This window comes from Myzus persicae, unplaced genomic scaffold, assembly GCF_001856785.1.
Source record: "Myzus persicae strain clone G006 unplaced genomic scaffold, MPER_G0061.0, whole genome shotgun sequence".
Taxonomy (NCBI): domain Eukaryota; kingdom Metazoa; phylum Arthropoda; class Insecta; order Hemiptera; family Aphididae; genus Myzus; species Myzus persicae.
Window position 1 is genome coordinate 419,698 of NW_019101513.1, and position 22,483 is coordinate 442,180.

General features: G+C 27.8%; 3 protein-coding genes across 4 annotated transcripts; all 3 read right to left on the minus strand.

The window, feature by feature from the left end:
* Positions 1–5,022: 5,022 nt before the first annotated feature.
* Positions 5,023–6,320, minus strand: LOC111029369 (AH receptor-interacting protein-like). Its single transcript, XM_022308339.1, has 4 exons — positions 6,245–6,320; positions 5,705–5,891; positions 5,311–5,453; positions 5,023–5,225 (listed from the first exon to the last, which is right to left on the minus strand). Exons 1-4 carry the CDS (start codon positions 6,318–6,320, stop codon positions 5,023–5,025), a joined length of 609 nt encoding a protein of 202 aa, XP_022164031.1.
* A 3,111-nt stretch (positions 6,321–9,431) lies between these two features.
* Positions 9,432–21,742, minus strand: LOC111029363 (hydroxymethylglutaryl-CoA synthase 2-like). 2 transcript variants are annotated; one of them, XM_022308330.1, is made up of 2 exons: positions 21,630–21,742; positions 9,432–11,347 (listed from the first exon to the last, which is right to left on the minus strand). In XM_022308330.1, the coding sequence occupies exon 2, from the start codon at positions 11,312–11,314 to the stop codon at positions 9,968–9,970; it is 1,347 nt and encodes a 448-aa protein (XP_022164022.1). In that variant the 5' UTR covers positions 11,315–11,347; positions 21,630–21,742; the 3' UTR covers positions 9,432–9,967. The 2 variants fall into 2 exon arrangements, with proteins under 2 accessions (XP_022164022.1, XP_022164023.1); XM_022308331.1 differs by lacking the exon at positions 21,630–21,742 and adding an exon at positions 12,985–13,173.
* Positions 20,990–22,147, minus strand: LOC111029371 (AH receptor-interacting protein-like). The gene is made up of 3 exons (XM_022308340.1): positions 21,887–22,147; positions 21,626–21,806; positions 20,990–20,994 (listed from the first exon to the last, which is right to left on the minus strand). The coding sequence occupies exons 1-3, from the start codon at positions 21,971–21,973 to the stop codon at positions 20,990–20,992; spliced, it is 273 nt and encodes a 90-aa protein (XP_022164032.1). The 5' UTR covers positions 21,974–22,147.
* Between the last annotated feature and the right edge of the window lie 336 nt (positions 22,148–22,483).

Sequence of the window (22,483 nt, forward strand, 5' to 3'; positions counted from 1 at the left end):
GTTCATCATTTAATAAAGTTCCATAAAAAAGCAAATTTTACGCAGGTATATTTAATATTTTTCCAGCATCACTGATGATTTAAGAATAATATTAATTCAAATTTCGGCTACCATATTATTATATTAATTATAAGTGATAACAATATAAAATATTCTAAGCTGATATACCGTCACCGCTCAGAATCGTTTTTCGTATACAATGATTTGATATCATTGAATTCAAATTTAATACATCCATTACAGCGACCTCCTGACACCTAATGCACAACAGAGCGACATCCACTTAATCGCTTTTTTTTAAGTTGTACTGCCTCCCACCAAATCACTTACTTATTTAAAAAATAAGATTATAACATAGCTATTGTATCGCAAGTGAGTTTTATTTTATTTTAAGACACCATAAAAAAACCCTCGATTAAACTTTAAATTAATAATTACAACAGCTCAAATCGTATTACTCACAACACAATACAATACATTGAAACCTATCATTTCAGATTATTTACATATATAATAAACAAGGTGTCACATATACCTAATGACTTGACAAATTAAATAATTTTTGTTATGAATATTTTTTCATAATATAATTTATATATGTTTTCGCTGAAAGTACAGTTCAACAATATATTACATATTATACTTAGATTCTGAGCGGAGCAATAAATGTATTGGTTTAACAAACGGGGTTTTTTTTTTTAATTTTATTATTTGTGTCGGTGTATTGATAAGACAAATAATCAAAGTTTCAATTTTTAACTTCTGTATTTTTTCTTGAGGGGGGGGGGAGGAATGCATCTAGCTAGTCCATTCGGTAGGTTAAAATTTAAAATGCTAAGTAATTTACAAAAGGGAATTCAACATTTTTTTCGACAAAATCGAATTTGGTTTTAGATTTCTCTAACCATTTAATGAACAAATGACCGTAGATTAACCGAATGTACATACTAGCTTTTATATACACTATGCATTTTCAAAATATTTTGACTCCTATTGAGCAGTTAATAAGCATATGAAATTTTCGATTATTACTTTTTTTTAAACTAATGTTGATAACCAAAATGTTCGCTTGGTCAATAAACATTTAATTAATATTTAACAATTTAATACAAGATTCCTCATAAGTTTGTCTACCTTTATCAAAAAATACATCATGTTTTTATCATATGTACTGGAAAATCAAATATTAAATTTTCATAAGAGTTTGAAGTTCAATTTTTTAAAACATTTGATATTTATTCGATTTTCACCCAACAATTTTTTTATTTTTTTGTAATTCAAAAATGAATAACTTAAGATACTTTCAATTTACACCAAATTGTTTATTTCATCATTTATTACACTTGATAATAATTTAAAAAATATTTTAACTTGTTTTAAGGTGTTCACTTTTGGGTTTTCTATTTTTTTAGATTTTTTACATGAAAATGTCAATAAAATTGTATTTGTTGGGTCAAAAATCTTAAAAATTAACAGAAAGCGCTTCAAACATTGTTTCGAAATCTAATTTTGTTTTATAAGTATTTAAAGTTCAATTTTCACAACATATATCAAATTGAAAATTTTTCTTGTAGTTAAACATGAATGAAATGTTCTATTTTTATAGCTTAGAATTGAAAATTTAAAACAGGGTCCCACATAATTATTGATGTATTCTGTAATCAATAGAATAACAATTCTAGTTATTTTGGTGTAATTTAAAAATATTATTCTTGGCCCGTGGGTACTTAGCTAAAGTTACTCACCTAACTTGTAGGGTAGGTATGTTATTATATTCGTATATAATGATTTTTGTATCATTGAATTCAAAATTAATGCATTACAGCTATACAGCAGAGCGTTTTCCACTTTTTTAACATTGAAAATAAAATTTCAAAATTAACCAAAAAGTAATTTGTAAATGTATTTTTAAGAATAATTTTGATGGTATAAATGTTTCATTAAGTACGTCAAAAAATAATTTTATTTAAATGTTTTTAAAATTTAAAACTCAATACATTTTTTTAAATATTCATTTTATTCTTTTTCCATTTCTTTTTTTTAAATTTCCCTTTTAAGAAAATAATACATAACATACACTATGTATACAATTTAAATTATAAATTATTTACTATCCTGATAGTTTTCGTAATTATTATTATCTTATGTCCTACTAGTATTACATTTTATTTTTTGTTAGGTCATATTTTCATACTCTGTATATTATTGAGCTAGACGGTTATTGCATCTCTATATTAGATGTAATTTATACATTTTACTAATTATTTTTCCATATATTATTCTTTATTTATCTTTAATTCTTCTGTGAATAGTTGCTGTTTTGAATCATTTCAATTTCCTGTAATACTATACACAACAAAACCTATCATTCTCTTACAATAAATTTTCCTTTGCACCTGGTAACACCTTTACCCTGTTTTAAAAGCCAAACCCATCTCCCACATACATTCTACCCGAAACTCATTAACATCTTTACCCGATTTTGAAAGCAAAACCCATCATCTTTACAGATTTTTCCTAGCATTATACCAGAATCTGATATTAATTTAATCCGGTTTTAAACGCAAAACCCATCACTCACATAAATTTAACTCGCTACCCACTAGCATCTTTACCCGGTTTTTGTAAGAAAAACTCACACAATTTTACCCGTTATATACTTATGTCTTTATCTGGTTTTGAATGCAAAATCCATCAACCTACATCAAATTTACCCAAAACCTACACACAATTTTACTCGGTTTTAACGCAAAACCCAACATCCTGCAACAATTTTACCCGCAACCCACTAGCATCGTTACCCGGTATAATGACATGCACACACATCATTATAGCAATTAAATACAATTTAACCTACCAATAAATAAGGGCTGTTGCACGTAGTAATCGGAAATCTCCATACCTCAATAGAACCATTGTCACACATAACGGTAAAGCGTAGAGCGTGTGGTTTTCTTACATGCCAACTGATAAAATGGTATGGTAAAAAAGGTCCTCGTCACCAAAAAGAATTCTAATTTTTGAAAACGACAGTGAATTTTTTTCTTTTGACGACTGCATGTACCAAAACACATATAGCGGAAGTACCTAATTATTAAATTAATATATACATTGCTCCTCTCGGAATCTTTAATTATCAGCTTGTTTTATAAGTGCAATCAAAACGCCATGCATGTAGCATGTATTTTGTACATAACAATATTATTAATTAAATACAAATTATTAAAAGAAATTTCATACAAATAAAATATAAATTAACTCATGTACCTACATTACTTAATGTAGCCAAAATCGTAATATGACACCAAACAACACAGACACGCAGTGTACTGCTATCAAATAATTTTTAATCCAAGTACCCTGGCCCAGAACACGATGATCGGCTCACCAGGGTTAGGTTAGCAGGTAGATAGTTGTTTTACGATTCGAATAGCAAAAAGGACTTACGCTGCCCTGGAAACCCTGCTGAGGACGAAAGTAGACAAATGAAAAACAAATGTTCTTATAACAAAATAAACTTCTATATATTTATTTATATATACCATTACAAATTCAAGTAATTAAACAATATTTTAGAATACGTATAAGATTAAACAAGAAAATCGTACAAAATATTTAAAATAATATTAACTGTATAATGTTTACATGAAAACAGATTTTCTATTAGATAGAAATACACTTTTGTAACAATTTATGAAAATAACATATTAAGATGGGGTTTGGTAATATTCACCACTCTAAACATAAATTAATGATAAGTATATAGATGGGTAGGTACTTATAAATATCATAATTCATAATAATGGTTTTATTATCACTTTTCCGTTATTGTAAAAATTATAAATATAAATTGTGTAGAAATAATTAAACTATTTGTTGTTAACAATCGGAATTGACAAATTTAAGTAGTGTTTCACGGTTAGAGTTAACATCTATAACATCAGCGTTTAAGAGCTTTCCGTGAAATATATCAGACGAAATGGAAATAAAAATGTACCTAACATACACTACTCTTCAGTCTGCAAGATCGTATTTTGGGCCCACTCGAGTCTACGTTGCCGGCTTCTACGGTCATTTTAAATTTAAAACATAAATTTAGCGATTTCTTTGAAAATAAATATTATATGATAAAATTCTAAATATAATATATAATATAAGAAAATAAAATCTATAAGAAAATATATATTTACCTATTGATAACTTAATTTAAAGATTCTATTATTTCCTACATGGATATAATACAGGTATAAGATTATGCAAAGAAGACTTCTTCCAAGATATTTTATCTGCCTTCACATACTTAGATTTTAAGACATGGGCCACGGAAACTACAGCAAAACTGTCTTCACATTTCTCATTTTGAAGCCTAATTTCTAGGTAAGTATTTTGACACATTAAACTTTTTAGTAAGAAAGTGTAAATGCAGTCTCGTTACACAAGTGTTTTCCGTGACAGGTGAAATATTAAAGAAGTTATTAGTACCAACTATAATTAACTTAATCTGGTTATAATTATATTGTAAAAATTAAGTATAAAAACCTTATCACGGCACCACTAGATTAACATTTTCATCATATATGTTGTAATTGGTTATGCGTAAGCACTACATTTTTAAAGTTTGGCTAAAAATAACGAAAATTTAAAAAGAAGTTTCGAAACAACCACCAATGAGATAACAATTAATGTTAAACTGACGTTGTTCTAAACAATGTATAGATTTTTCAATATTTAATATTTGTAAATTATAAAAAAAAAAATAAAACATTGAAGTAACTGATATTTTAAACAAAGATAAAAGGTCATTGTATAATAATATAGACAACCTCATATAAAACTATATACCTATAATATTGACTGACGGAAAAATGTAGAATTTATAAATTCATTATATTATGCTTTTACGATTACCTAAAACACGAATAATAAATCCATGTGTCATTTGTCCAATTAAATGCAGTCCGAATGAATATAATACATTTCTAACATTAATATCATAAATTAATATTAAAAAAAAATCAGCTTTCAGAATAGTTTTCCCCTTAATTTTTGTCTATCTTCATCGTCTTTTATCTTCAATGCTTCGTTAATTTGACAGAGCAATCGGTTGACTGAAACCTGCATACTAGGATCCAGAGTTGAAAGATGTTTTAAATCTTCTCTGGCTTCGTCCATTTTCCACACTGATATATTTGCTTTTCCACGCCTGAATAATGCTTTGACGTTGTCTGAAAGAGAATAAACAACAGTTAAAATAATACTATGTTTAGGAATTGATACGCTTAATTATATTAGACATCAAAACGTATGTACCAGGATCGTCGTCCAAAATTGATGTACAGTGTTCTATGACCTGGTAATAATCCTTGGAAATAAGCTTGCATTGAGCCAAATTCAGTAACAGTGGAGTTTTTATTTTGTTCAATTCATCCCATTCCTTTTCACGTGGTTTGAGTCTTCGAGAGAATAATAATGTCTATTAGTATTTAGTTACATCGTTTAATATGAGTTACAAGCTAAATATTTATTATTTAGTTAGAATTCTTTAAAATATATGGATGTTTTCACCAAAAAAGGCCAAACGAAGCAATAAAACAAAGGTAACGATGTACATACTATATAAATTATAAAAATTAAAAAAAAACACAAAGGCGAAATAGTTTTGATAACAATAATTACTTTATTATAACTAATCAGGTATAATTACTTCATCATGATTTGTTCCAAGAATCCGAGAGCCAACATGTATTTTTCTTCAGCTTCTTTGTATTTACCTTGGTGGTAAAACTCGTTACCGGCTTCTTTGAGTTCGGGAATTGTATTTCGTTTCTCATTTTCGTCCAGTAGCCAAGTCTCCTTTTCGAATGAACCGGGATCCTCGATCTTCAACAAATCTATATGTGCATGAAATCAAACGTAATAGTTCATAATAGTATGCACAGGAAGTTGTTACTCATTTGAGGGGTTCAAAAACGGGAAACATAAAAATACTTATTAAGTATTATACACGCATCATGTGTTAAGTATTTAAGAATAAGAATAAGCCAGGACTCAGTGTAGCTCAAATTCTCATTATTATAGTAACAAAAATGCAAGTGACAAATATAAGTCAGATTTCTAAAATAATTAAATAACATTATTTTCAATTTAAATATTCTCTTTCCATTCTTCAATGGATAATATGAAAATAAAACCACGATTTAAAAATACGAATTGATGTATGAATAATTGATGATGAATTGATAACCTTGATGATTAGGTTTGCCAATTTTCATTATTTTAACTTTTTCACACATGTCCGGGTAAATACTTCCTGCTAGCATTATTCTAGTTTTGCAGTAACGCCAAATTGAGACACATTCACACAAGAATCTTTAGATTTACGATGGATATCAAAAATGTATTTGTTCATTCATGGTTGCCATTGGTTACATCTAACAAGTTATGATGGAGGTAGAAGAAATTAGTCTTTTTTTAAATATATATTAATGATTGCATGGACAAATAAGCTAGGTACAAGCATGAATCAAATCGTCGTGTTTTTGGTCTCACATAAAGAAACCTTCTGAAAAATCCAATGACCATATAGCTGCTACGGATGTATTTTTAATTTAAAAAATGTATAGCTTAAAATAGATATGAGAGTTGAATGTACGTTTGTAGCTTATATACTCAAAAACTACTTGGCCGATTTTGTGAAAAATTCAAATTGTTCTTACTTTCTTAGAGATATCAGGAAAGTTTCGAGATTAGTTTTGTGCACGACGCCGATTTTCCAGTGAACTGAGATACACTAAGACTAAATTAAAGTATGGATGTAGATCTTGCCAATATTAAAAAAATCATTAGAATAGCAAAACAACTTCGGAGTAAAAAAATAGGCATTCTAAAATATTACTAGAAGATAACTTCTGGGTTTTGGTGCGTTAGGTACTGTATTAGGTATCGTATAAATGTTTTTTAAAAACCTATAGTGAATTCCAAATCCGTTGGATCCGCCAGTAAATCGTTGAGGTCGTCGTAACCGGTGCCGTTTTTTTGTAGTTGAGCTGTGCAACAGTGACTCGTGCTCGGGATACACGTGCGACCAGCGTCCCGTAACGTCTTGGAAATGAACGGATAAGATGCTACCAACTGTTAACAAATATTTAATTCCTGTTTGTTAATTTATTCAACTTGTAACACGTGCTAATATAATGCATAATTATAACTAGAGCCACACTCGAAATAATTATATGATAATATTTTATTCTAAATTACATTTTTTAACCTTGTAGAATCAATTACGAATAAACTAGAACTAAGTTTCAGTTTTATCAAACGTACCTACTTGTAGAGTTTACTTAACACATAGGTTATAGATATTTTTTTTATACCATATTATCCTTTTTTCTAAACATTTGAATACCATACATCTTATATATAAACTATCAACTATCATGTAAATAATCAAAGATTTATATAATTCATAGTTCATTTATTAATAATTTTAATACTAAAATAAAATATTTATATCAATACGAATTGTAACTATAATTTATTTATACTTCCTATATACCAACTGTTTTTGCATGTTTGCTATTGCAGTGTTGTAGTAGCAAAACCAGCTTAGACTTAAGTCTAAAAACAGTAATAAATATTAAAAATTATTAATAGTTAAAAATCCTTTCCCCGGTTAGTAAAGGATGTCTGGCGATGTCGCAGAAGTATTGCGAGAGTAATTCCCGTGACGTGGTCGGTTAAAAAATGAAAAAAAATAAGGTACCCAATGGCTAATGCAATGGTAAAATAATCATGAAATCAATTTCAAGCCCATACCTAAATTGAATAAGCAGGTAAATGGCATACGGATTCAAATGTTCCTTAGTTTCAAGCTATATAGAGAAACCACCAACATTAAATATTAAAATGTTGAATAATAATCAATAATAATATTATACATCGATACATCGCTAAACCAAATTACGGGAAAAAACTACTAAATAATGATAAGGCTTTCAGCTTTTTTACAGTATTTCTAATCGAACCAATATTAAATAGTATACACGATCAAGATGTACTGACCAATTATTTGTTATTTGTTTAAATTTCGGTATAAGATACCACATCCGATGTCATCGGACCGATAATCATCCCATTTATTATTTTGATTTATATCAAATGTCTAACATAGTTAGGTGTTACAATTTTTAACATCCAATTAATATTATTTCTTATATTTTTATTTTCAATTTACCTAGGTGATATTATTACTATAAAATTTATAAAATTATTCTTATAAATTATTTATATCTAATTAAATTGAATGCGCTTGCCCCACCATTGTTTTAATTTTTATACTGTGGATTTTTTTTTAACTCTCACTCTGATCCTATATGTCATATAGTATATGAATTATGTATTAGGTAGTGGTTCTACTCGATGACGCATACGGAATTTGAAAACAAATAATATTAAAACACCCTTAAAATAAAATAACAAAATACAGTGAAAAACTAAAATTTTCGCTGAAATTCAAGATTAAAATGTATTGCAATTATAATTTTACAAGACAATTACGATATAATTTGATTTTGTATAAGTTATTAATACATATTTTACTAATATTTCATGTACCTTCTAAACTATAAAATTCAATTAAATGATATAACCATAAAATATTAAGTACTTATGATAGTCATTATTATTATTGTCATAGTCATCATATTATGATCATATTTAGTATAAATTAACATGTACATAACATTTTTGAAATCATTAAGCCATCAAAAATCTTAAGTACTACTAAGAGCATGTTTCCGCAAGCAAAAGTATAGCTTTGAAGTTTGGTACTATATTGCTGCAAAATATAAAAGAATATTTTTTTGTCTCTAGTGTTCCCGATAAAAAGAGCAATAGATACATGCACCATTGAATAAAACATTTACCAGCAGTACTTTCAATTAAAAAAAGTAAAATATTTGGTTCACAATATAAAGTTATAGTTTATACAATAACTGACTGGGACTACTATAACTTATGAGTTATGACCAATAAGAAGTTTAAATGTTACAGATTTAGCAATCGTCCCATTATTCGTATAGTTTTAAATCTATTAAACATCGAAAATAATTATATTTCTCAATTAATTACATATTTGCAGTAAACCAAAACATATATTATAATACCACGTACAGTACACTTAAGTTTTAAATTTTAATTGAATAATTTATTCAAAAAATATCTTTAACAAACCAAGTTTTGCCTAATATTTGAACATTCTGTATGCTTATTGCTTGTATTAAAATGTATCATGATTCATTAGATACCTATGGTAATAAAATTTATTTTTTAGGTAGGTATGTACTTTCATTTAATACAATCAAATTTATTTATTTTTTCATGGAATTATAAAGATAAAAAAGACCGTAATTAATACAAATTTAAAATCAAAATGTTTGCCCGCTAAAATATATTTATTTAACATTTTGATGAAAATATATAAATGTACTTAATTTTTAAACCTGTGAATAATCTTTTAAATAAGGCATAATTTACAATATTAAAAGAAAAATATTAAATTTGTCATGTCTATAATTTTAAAAAAAATTAACAATCAGCAGCACCACTTCAACAACGACTTAAAATTATTAAAATTATTGTCGAAAAAACCCACACACCAAGAGTATAATAATAATGGAAAATACCATATTAATGCAAAATAAATACATAAATCCTCTATATATAATATATACATGCATATTATGTATAAAAAAAAATATAAACCAATACGATATCTAAACGAGTACAAAGAATTTCACTTAAAATTAACTATGCATTTTAAAAAGTACCAACACTAATCATTATTCGCTTGATGTACAGGAAATGACACTATTTATATATTTATCGGCCACCGATAAATAATACATTTTCACCGAAGAAATATAAATACGTATTATATTATAGCTATATAGACGTTTTACGACGACCACTATTCTTTTCTCTCGTAATATCGTCTGTGCATTTCATCGATACTGGACAAGTACCACGTTCCAGGGAACAGCTGGTCCTTGTTGCTGACCGGAGTGTAGGGCGCTTGGTGTAAAGACTTTTGCCGGACGTCTAACACTTCCGTGAACTGTTCAGGTGTGAGGCGTTTCCGTTCCTCCAGGCGGTCCATGCCCTTCTTCATATTGCCTATCAGACTCTGCAAATCGTTGTCAACGACCCTGATCGAGAACATAGACGACGCCAAACCGGAACCGTAAGAGAACACGCCAATTTTCTTGCCAGGTAGGTGTTCAGGTGGCAACGACACCAGATACGATACCAGTCCGCTGTACACGGACGCCGTGTACATGTTTCCGACGCGTGACGCTAGCAACAGCGACGGCTTGGTCTTGTCCTCATAAACGGTCTTGCTGCGCTCCATGAACGTCTTCTCAATGTCCCGATCGAAAAACGTGGATGGCAAGTGCACATCCTTGTACTGTCCCAAGCCCGGGTAGTCCTTCTCCTTGGCGTCGCTGTTCACGAAATCATTCAGGTACAACCGGGCCAGGGACTTCTGCACCAGTTTGCAGTACGGCGTGTGAAACACGAACGAATCGAACCCGTTCAGGTCGACGTTGGCGCCGCCGCCATCGCACTTGCTCAGATAGGACTTGTAGCATTGGTCCAGGGCGTTCAGGTAACACTCGATGGACAGTTTACCGTCCACCACTGGGTACTCGGACGTCAAGTCGGGCTTGAAGAAATCGTACGCGTGGTTCATGTACGTGCCTCGGAGACCCCTCTCGATCACCAACGAAGCGTTCGGTCCTATCAACATAGCGACGGCACCGGCGCCACCCGTAGGTCGAGCGTTGCCTTTGGCGTAGATAGCAATGTCAGCCGCCACTACAACGGCTAGCCTACCGTCCCACGCGCTCGACTCCATCCAAGACAGGGCGTTGAACAAGGCCGCCGTCCCCCCGTAACAGGCGTTCGTCGTGTCGATACCCTCGACCTGGAAATTGCCACTCGGCTCAAACAACTTCATTAAAACCGTTTTCACGCTTTTAGACTTGTCGATTATGGTCTCGGTGCCTACCTCCAGGCGACCTATGTCCGAATAGCTAATGCCGTTGTTTTCTATTAGCTGACTGACTGCCGTCAGGCACAGTGAGTTCACGTCTTCGAGGTCTGTGCAAAATCCCATTTGCTTTTGGCCCAAACCAACGGTGTATTTTCCTTCTGACACTTGATCATACTGTTCCAAATCAGTTTGATCGACGTACAACGACGGTATGACGAAATGAATAGCGCGTATTCCAACATCTTTTGGCCAATGGTCCATGATAAAAAAAAATTGTTTGGAATCTTAATTTACCTGTTCATTAAAACAAAACAAAACAAAAATAAACTTTAATAAGAACAATCACTACAAACCACTGATCACTTATTTGAAAAAAAAAGAAAACCACTTTAAGGACATTTTAATACACACATATTTCACAACCATTGCAGTTATACATTTATATTTGTAAGCCTAAAGCAAACATCTCAGCATTCTTAATGTTTAAAATATTCAAACCGTATAGTATGTACACAATACTATGAGAATTTGTTTCTTTTATCATGTAAAATATAATTTATCACCTATATTTTTAGATAGGTACAACCATACAATGTTTATTGTATATTTTATAGAACCAGAATCTATAATAAGTTTCAATAGCGGCAGAATACGAACACAATACATTAAAATATGTTAATATTATTCAGTATTCATTGATGAACTAACTTCGATTTTATACTTGTAGAAGAATATATTTAAAAATTAACAGGGAATTAATATAATGTGTTTGATAAATATTAAATAAAAATAAAAATGTATAGCTATTCAAGACTTTGTATTGGTATTTAGTTAATTACAATAAGCATAAAATAACAGTACTAAAGCATCGAATAATTTTAGAAAGTTATTATTTCAATTTATGTATGAGGTGCTATTTTAATGAATGGTCTTCTCAATCTAGAAGATAATGTATGTAATGTCGCGTAAATTATATCATCTTACAAATAGAAAAGCTTTTGTAGTAAATAAAAAAAAACTAAGAGAATACTAAAAATTATAAGCCATAACTTGACATTAGCTTCATAATATGAAGGAATATTTTATGAATCATTTAATCAGTTAGTCATTTATATAATTACAACATACGTTCTTATTTAAAAAGTCAAGTTAGTCATTGTACGGCTAAACTAAATTAGTAAATTATAGATTTAAAAAAAAAAATACTTCGAATTTTATGTAATACAATATAAATATTAAAACAATATATTATAAAGTAGAGAATAGAGATATGGATTTTAATAATGCACATAATTGTATTATAATAGATATTAAAAGTTGTGTATTTATGAAAAAAAATAAAAGTAAATTTTACAGTATGTTTTGGACGGTTGGATAATTTCTGAGGAAATGACCTCGAACTATTAACTCTTTCTCTGTTTTATCGATAGATGTATATATTTATAATTATGATAAAAATAATAAATTTAAAATTTAAAAATATTACTGCATGTATTACATAAATTAGTTTATATTCTCAATACTTTTTGAAACGAAGTTATGTAATTGTATTATAGTATAAACGATACACATTACCTAATAATATAATTTAAAGGTCCTATAATAGAATTATAAACCTACGATGGATATACATTTTAATTTTTTAACGAAGTACTGATTAAACTTAAGTAGGAGTATTTTAACTAGTTAAAAATATTTAATGACTTTGTTTTGTTTATTTACGCAATTATTTCCTAGATATCAAACTTCGAAAAAATATTGGATGTAGCGTAGTTGTTCTCTATACATACAATTATTAATGCTGCTAAACTTTCTTACCAACCAATACATATATTTACAATTTCAAAAACTACACTTTAATATTAATACACTTTTATTATTATATTTAATATTAATTTTAAATATGAATTAAATTTATAATGCAAACATACTTGATTATTTAGTTAATAGCTCTGTATTCAGAGAGTAAATTGTTGAGGTACTGAAAACTCACTAAAGAAAATTAGATATGTGCACGGTTTGAACTTTAGATGTAAAGTGCACGAAAAAATGAATCGCGAGTAGAAGAAGACAGTATACAATAATAAATTCTATGATCATGTACATATTTTAGTAGATGCACTACAATTAAGCTGCGGCTACACTGAAGTAAATGTATTGTATATATCAAACTTGTATACAACTAAAGTATAACATTTTATTACGCTAGAATAAAATATACCGGATGATTCATTTATCAAACCAAATTAATTTTTTTTCGGTGAGTAGTTTATAATATTATTTATAACATAATATTTTAGAAATTTTAATTAAGTTGACCATAACATAACATAATTTTTTATTAATTCTTGATTTGTACATCTTTTTAATGACATAGTAAAACGAAATTAAATTTTTGACCATCGAGTCAATCATTGCTCTTAATATAAATTGTTACCGTGTTCTCCGTTTATCTATAGTCTATACTAACGTTATAAACAAATAATTTAGTATTATATACCTAATTAATAATAGAACAGCGAAAATTTACAAAGCATAATATACAAAATCTACCAATTTATAATAGAAAATGTTATAACAAAAATACATCATTGCAGTTTGTACATAAACGATGATTCTCAACTGTGCAAGTTTATCAGCCTATATTTTCTTACGGATATTGTATTGTATATTAAACTGCATACGGCAGATTATTCTAATTTTTCCTAAAAACAAATGGAATTTAAAATAATGAAAATAATAATGATATTACCAGCCGATATTAACTTATAAGTCACCCATTACATTTTCAAGACTAAACTATTGAAATTGAAAATCGTATATATTTACAACTACAAAATAATCTGAAAAATTATTTTTAAATTGCAAATCTTTGTACTCAAGTTTCAAACTTTTTGTCAAAGCAAAGACATTTATCAATACTAACTCAAAAAACCTCGCTGATTTCCATTTTCAAATAACCAGGAATGGTATCATACATCAATTGAAAAAATCATAAAAATGTAAACATTATCACCGATGTCCATCAACACTTATAAAAATATAAAAAAAAACTCTAAAATGTAAAATATCTATATACCAAAATAGGACAAAAAGAGACAAATTTTTTGAAAAATATATTATGTTTAGAAAATGCTGATATACCTAGGTGAAAAATTTTTTTTTTTCAATAAAAATGTAAAATCAATTTTTTGTAAATATTGTCCCCGATTATTAGGAACAGTAGTTTTTACCTTTGACTCCTAAAAATACCAATTATATCCACTTTGGTATCTGAAACCATACTACCCTCAAATTTTAAGAACAAAGCATTTTTACTGATCCAAAGGGTGACGTTAGACTAATGTTAAACTATATACCGCCTTTGATGTTCAGCCAACTCAACTATCAAGTATATTATAGCTATCCCCTGATAATCAATCGATAAAAAGATATAAATCCTTTTAATATACTCTGACTGTGCAAGAGTACAGTAACAAAAAAAGCATAATTTAATATTTTATTGCTTGATAGTAGTAATATGAACCAATAATAACAAAAATGAATGAAAAATAAAAAAAAAAAACATTATAAACTATTCGCGAGCAGGCCTTCTCAGAGTTATCGAGAACTAGGTTCATACAATAATTGATCAAGTTGTCGATAATTTACTATAAAATTATACTATTTAGTATTTACTATAATATTAGTAGTTGGTACTTAATACTTATAAAATAATTACATTAAATACGCTTAACACTTACTCATCAATGAATATTAATCAATTTCATCGATCAATAACCTTTGAGACTTTGAGTAATGGTTCTGACCACCTTAAGATAAACTTTAAGGTTAAAATGTTTCCAAATTAATTACTTTAAGATTTTTTCGATATGTTTGACTCTTTTGTTAACTATCTATGTCAATCTGTCTATCTAGGATTCTAGGTATCTGGGTTTTACATTTAGGTTCTCACATTTGGATTGTAAGTTAAAAGATAGTAATTATAGTGAGAATTACTCACATAAGCCATTTACGGAAATTCAAGTCTTTTACATTTTTTATTCATTCTGTACCTACAGACAAAAAAATGTTAACAGGGGTACGGTTCCAGCCTTCTGGGGAGCCTTGCGTGGCGAGCATGTTGGGGGCCCCTCAACATATGTAAACTACAGATGTACATTGTATTTGTGTTTTTGCTCAAAATCCTTGGCTGACTATATCGGAAACTTTTGCAAAAAAATTTTAATTACATATTACATAACCACAAATACCAACACTGTTACACAGGTTCATAACCGATAAAATTCTACCTCTAAGGGTCTTGTTGACCTCTTGGAGGTGTTCCTTTAACTTCTTAAAGTTATAAAACGTAAATATTATTTTATATATCTAATGACTCCACAAAGTATAAGTAAGTTTCTAAAAACCAGTGGTCGGGAGTAGCGCGCTAATTGTAGCGACGCTACAGTAGCACGCTACTTTAGCTGTAGCGATTAACATAGCGTCACTACAGTATAAGTAATGTAGCGAAATACTATAGCGCGCTAGAAATTTACGGTTAGTGTAGCGAAAATGTTCATTATTCTATCGCTACTTCTAACCTATTTCATGAAAATTAAATATTATGGTGTATGTTTATTTATTTAATTAAGATGACTAGATGAGTGTATTTTTGATTTTTTCGGGTTTAACACGGACCGGACTAATCAGCAATCATAGATTATAGATAAGACTATAATCATAAGTGCATTATTACAATGTTAGGTAACAGTGTTTTAGATTCTTTGTATCACTGAATTCAGATTTAACACTTCCATCACAATGACCTACTCAACGACAAAGTCCACTTGACACTTACACTATACAGCGGAACGTAAGATGTTCTAGATCCATGCTTGCCATCAACTTTAAAAAAAAAAAATGTTTAGCAAATCAAAATTCTTTGTAATCAGTAATCACTCATCCCCTTACTGTGTGAAGTCTTTTCTCCCAGTGACCGAATGTCTAATCAGTACAAACTACTAATTATTGGCAATTTTCAATAAAACGTTTTTATTTGTTTTGATTTTTGTTACAAAAATACATAAAATACATTGAATAAACCTGTCTTCCAAAAATACAAGAAAGTAGTGGTAGGAATTAACAAATAATGACCAATTACTCAAGTGAATATTATATAAATAAATCAAAAAAATGTAGCGAAAAAGTAGCGCGCTACATTTAAACAATAGCGTTAAAAGTAGCGCACTAAATTTAAAAACAAAGTAGCTTTAGCGATAGCGAGCTACTTTTGGGGGGGAGTAGCAGTAGCGTTAGCGTGCTGCAAAAAAACAGTAGCGTCCCGACCACTGCTAAAAACCACCAAAAGGGTAACAAATTATTTTTATAATTAATATGTGAAACTAAAATAGGTACATTTATTCACCACTGGTTTGGCAGTATACTATTTTTGATATGACTTATATTTTATTAGTTTATCCTGCTCTCATTTCAATAAACTATCAAATATGTTGTACATACTACACAAAAAACTGTTGATAATGACCTTCGTGAATTATTAACATAAACTATTTAGGTGAAAATAATGTACACTTAAGAGGTCGCGGAGCATCAGTACATTTCCCTGTCTTATACAAACGAAGATATTATTAAAAACATCTTTCCGTATTTAACTATTTGTGATTGTTGATTACTAAAATTAAAGTATCATAGTCTATTATTTTAAATTATAATACATCATTTACAATAATTATAAAGAGTAATATTGTCTGTTTGGTCGTAAGCTTTTTTTTAGTATCTTGACTTTTAAAGTTATAATTATAATTAGATAATCTTCAAATTTTTAAAGTTTTTTATTTTTTATAATAAGTATTACTAAAAAAAAATTCTGACAAAAACAAAACGGATAATTTTATTCTCTATGACAATAATTTCTATAATAAAATACCTTAATTTTAACAATTTCACAATGAGTGAAATGCAAAGAAATGGTTCAACTATATTATAGGCGTGTAAGGAAATAAATATATTTAACTGATGATGGCCCTCTCAAAAATAATTGTTATTTATGAATCCTGTAAAAATACAACCACACAATAAATATTACCTTATATTATCAAACCACGCTTAACATTGTTCCATTTATCATGAAAAAACAAAAATGTTCTAATTAATCAAACTATTCGTCAACATGTCTAATGTTCCTACAATTCTACTTATATTTACCAATAACTTTGTTTCGAAAAATTCATTTGTTTTCGACACATGAACAACATTATACAAACAGACTTTAATTTCGCGTAAAATGGGTCATTGTTTAAAGAAGATTGCTTCAGAAAAAAAAGCGGTCAAAATCGGGTTGCTTAATAAAACAAAATATTTAAAGACTCAGTAGTCGGCAGTATGCACATATATTTCAATATCAGCAGTTCGGCTAGATAAAAAAATTATACGAAAATAACACAGATATCTAATATTTGTTTTTTTTTGAAAAATTAGATACGAAAAACTAACAAGTTATTCAATTTAATAAGATTTTGGTATCCACTCAAAGATTTACTGAAAAATTATTATAGGTTGCATTGAATAATTAGATAATATAAGGGAAGTGGCAGAGTGTCATCAGTCTAGTCTCTAGTACCTATGTATTTATCTTTGTTTCAGCTCAGCATTTACAACAATTAAAAATTTATTAATATTCATATAAATAATATTAAAAATTAATATAATTATTATTTTTTTTATACTTAGATGACCTACTGATAGATTATAGTTATTAGATAGAAAGTAAATTTATCTTCTTCTATAGAAAATATATATTGATAGGCGTTATCCAAAAACCCAAACAACACATTTATATTTAATTTCACTAACACAATCCGTAATTTAAAGTTCTATCACAGAATTTATTTATTCTGTGGTACTCTATTGTTACTCGACATAAAATTAAAATAATTGATAACAGGACGTCACCTATATTGTCTCCAGTCTTGCAAATGGACAACATAACAAACTTATGTTTACCAGTCTCTACATGTTATGGTTTTAGCCGTAATATTAGAATTAAATTATTATCAACTTTAAGGTAAGAACTTTATATGTCTTCTCTAGTAAGATTTTTACAATATCTATTATATCATTTTATATCCTCATGACTTCAAACGTATAAACTAATGAAAGTACACAGAAAATATTTTAGATCCTTAGAGGAGCAATAAATATATTGATTTCACAATGTTTTTTTTCGTGTGTATATCAGTCAAAATAATGCCTCCATTTTCACCAATTTTTTTCTAATGGAAAAGTGAAACTAGCTGGTACATTCAGGAGGTTCAAATTCTCAGTTGTTTTTTGCCGGAAAAAACAAAAAAAATTAAGGAAAAACAGCAATTTTTAAGCAAAATCGGTTATCAACAAAATAGATTTTGGTTTTTGTTGTAACTCTTAAAAAATGTACAGTAGATACGTGCAATTTTCACTAAATTTGTGGTACACCATGATATTTTCAAAATATTTTTACTCATGTTGTGGTATTTTTAAGTACATATATGCAATTTTCGATTTGTATTAGTTTTTTTTTTAACCATCACGAAAAATTAAGAAAACTTGAAAAATATTTTGAGTTAAATTCCTTAAAAAAATGTCATTATACATCTAAAATTTAAGAATAAGATTCCTCATAAATTTTTCAATCTTTATAAAAAAAAAATGTCTCCCGGAAACTCAAATTAGTTTTTTATGACATCGATTTCTATTAGATTGATTTTCTTATTTCATTGTAATTAAAAAACAAATAACACATGTTTAGACATGTTTATTTTAACATTTTCTATACTTGATACAATTTTCAAAATATTTTGAAGTTTTGAAGTGTCTACAGACATTTGAAATATTCAATACTTTTTGTTTATTTTCTATAAATGTCAATAAAATTTTATTTGTTGGGTCAAAATTTTGAAAATGTATTACAATGTTCTTAATGCATTGTTACAAAGCTGTTTAAAAATATTAAAAATATATATGCACAATTTTTTTAGAAGCATTTTAAGTTCAAATGTTGACAAGATTTATCAAATTGAAATTTTGCAAATTATTTTGCAGTTAAAACTGTTCAATTTGTATAGCTAAGGATTGAAAATTTAAAACAAGGTTCCACATAAGTCCTTCATACTTAACTAAAAAATCAAAAAAATATATAAGTTTACACAGTTTTTTTTATAGATATCTTAAGTTCAAATTTGAACAAAATTAGATTTTAAATGAAGAATAACGATTTAGATATTTTGTAGTAATTTAAAAATATTATTTAGCATACATTGATATTTATAATTATAAAATATATTATAAACACAATAAAATTTTCAAACATAATTTTTTCTGCAACAATGAATTTAAGCTACTGAAGTACTAATGCCAAATTGTAAAATAAAGTACTTTAATGACAATAATATCATAAAATGTACTACGTAATATTATAAGCTGACAGACAATCTTTGTTCGGAATCGTTATACAATAATTTGATATCGTAGAATTCAAATTTAACAAATCCATTACAGTGACTTCTCTCAACACCTAATGTACAGCAGACTGATACCCACTTCCCTGATTTTTACGTTTAAGTTTGATGGGAAATTTTATGGTTTACTTTGAGTTTGATATACAACTAGTTGGTGAGTGGTCTTTGAAAATTTAAGGATAAATCCTAAACATAGAACAGCAGTTTTATCTATTCTTGAGAAACTATCGCTGATTAATTCTTAGTCTTTTAGTTTTTAAATATAGATAGAAGTATACCACTTAAAAGTCGGTGTGTTATATGTTAATAAGACAAAGACAACACATACTCTGACATACCCTTAAATGTAGAAATTAAGAAATTATATTATAGAAATAATTTACATTTTACACAGAACATAATGTTTTAATAAAAAAAAACTAATATTAATTTATAATATGATTATGTATTTAGGCATTTCAATACAATATTACAATAAAACATTTTAAATGCCTACCAACTATTATAATGTAATTTCTAGAAGTCTATATTACATAATAATTAAATTAGTAATATTGGTAATAGTATCATTACTATGATAAAATTAATTATTTTGATTGATTACATAACATGAAATATATGTTTATTTGCTTATAACACAATTAAATACTACATTTTAATTTATGAACTATGGCCATAATAACCATTTAATTATAAATTATGATATATTATATAATATTTCATATTACATAAAAATAAGAACCTATATGTACATCAATAAAAAGATTGAATAATGTGTTATTAAATTAAAAAGTTAAATGTAATAGGTAACAGTTCTAATAACAATAAATACAGATATCAGTAAATTTAAGACATAATCAAACCAAATTTAATAGTTAATCACTGTTTGTTAGAATAAATTGCAATATTATGTCAATTTAGTTATTTGCCATCATGCATGCAATACAGTTATTAATATCAAATATTAATCACACATTTTTACTATAACATTTATTATTTGCTTATTATTCATGTTATACCTAAATGAGAAAAGTAGTCTCTTTTACTTTACATAAATATACGATATTCCTGTTTTAAATCAAGTTGGTTCATATTATTTAAAATAAAAAACTTTTATTTTAAAAATATATATATAAGTATAAAATTATGATAGTCAGTTTGAAAATACTTGGTTTAAGTTTAATTTACTGCATCTGTAAATAGAAAGGTACAGATAAAAAAAATGTTATTGTAATACAAAATAAACGTATGAGAAGATTATTTATTTATTTCAATAGAGTATCCAAGTAGTTTAAAATTAATTCTCTATTTTAAATTTTAAATAGTTTAATTTTTATAGAAAACAACAAATATTAAAATACATTTACCCTTTTTTTTTAAGCACACCTGATTTTTATTAAAACATTTTATGTTAAGTAAACACAAAAAATAATAAAAATTAAGCTAAAATAGATTTAACATTAAGTAGTGGATATCATTAAAGATTTAATAATAAATATTAAATAGGTAAGTACTATTAAAAGCAGAAGTACCTTTAAACCTTATAATAGATAGAATAGTGGGAAATTTATCATACTCATTAGTTGTTAGTTAATTACCATAAGAATAGAGTTCTTAATGTCTTATAATATTTTATAATTTATTTTAAGAATACTTATATTTAATTCAATATTCCAAAGTATAATTGAACAGTAAAAATCAGTTTTCTTAATAATTCAGTAATAATTATTGTTTTAATTTTCCATAGCTAGTACCAAACATAAATAACATTAAGTAGGTAAAGGTAGTATAAATAAATCAAAATATGTTTTATGTGTTGAAATATTAGATGTCGATATAAATATCATATATAATTATAATTATTATCCATTATAAATGTTAATAAAAATAGGATTTAATAGGAACTTAAAAATATATATAGTAATATTTAAGGTTATAAACTATCAATGTTACTTTTACTCAACATTAATATTATTCTAAAATAGCATAAGTAGGTAACATGCAAAAATATTAACTGCATACGTAATTCTAAAGAAAAATAATTGGTAATAATTTTTTTTAAGTTTTGGTATACTCACACTTTTGTGAACAATAAATTTTGAAATTTCTCCCTCACGCATTGATTTCAGAATAGTTTCCCAGACTTCCAATTTGAATTTTTTTCCCAAAACGATTTCCATGTGCTTGGGCCATTTGTAACTATCGTCTACTACACTATTACTGCTTACAACTCGCGTCACAAAATGAAACGATACCTACGAAAAAAAAAAGTAATAACTATGTGCACTTCAAAGAACCCGAAACAGGAAAAGGATTTCTTTTTATTTCGACTTACTTTTGTTCCGTTGGAGAAAGTAGGCTGACCACCAATACCCGGTGTCACGAGTGTCTTCTGTATTTTATCGTCGTTAATACTTTCCATACTACTTTTACCACGTACGAAAATTAGTCAATCATGAGGTCATAAGAAGAAAAACCTTGACCTTAGAACACAATAACCTTTCACGACTCACGAGAGACGTTCCGGCAATTGAATTTTTGGGCCAAAACCAAATCATTATCATTTAATCTATTCCACGCTAAACACGTCACAATCGTCTGGTCAAAGAGTAGGATAATGCGGTTAGTGGTCAGTGATAAGCGTTCATTGTGATAACATATTTAATCAGAGACGTGATCATAGAAAACAGATAACTCTGATAACATATATCAATATTTAATATCATCATAGAACAATTTCATTCACGAACCAAGAATATATCTTAGATCATATACTATATAATATAGTATATGATCTAAGGAATATAGACTTTAGTCTGTGATATAATCTAAGACCGTGGATATAAAATTCTTATATTATTTATGATTAATATCACTATAGACCTACATATTCTTACTCTATGCCATAGACCTTAAACTTGTATAAGATCTA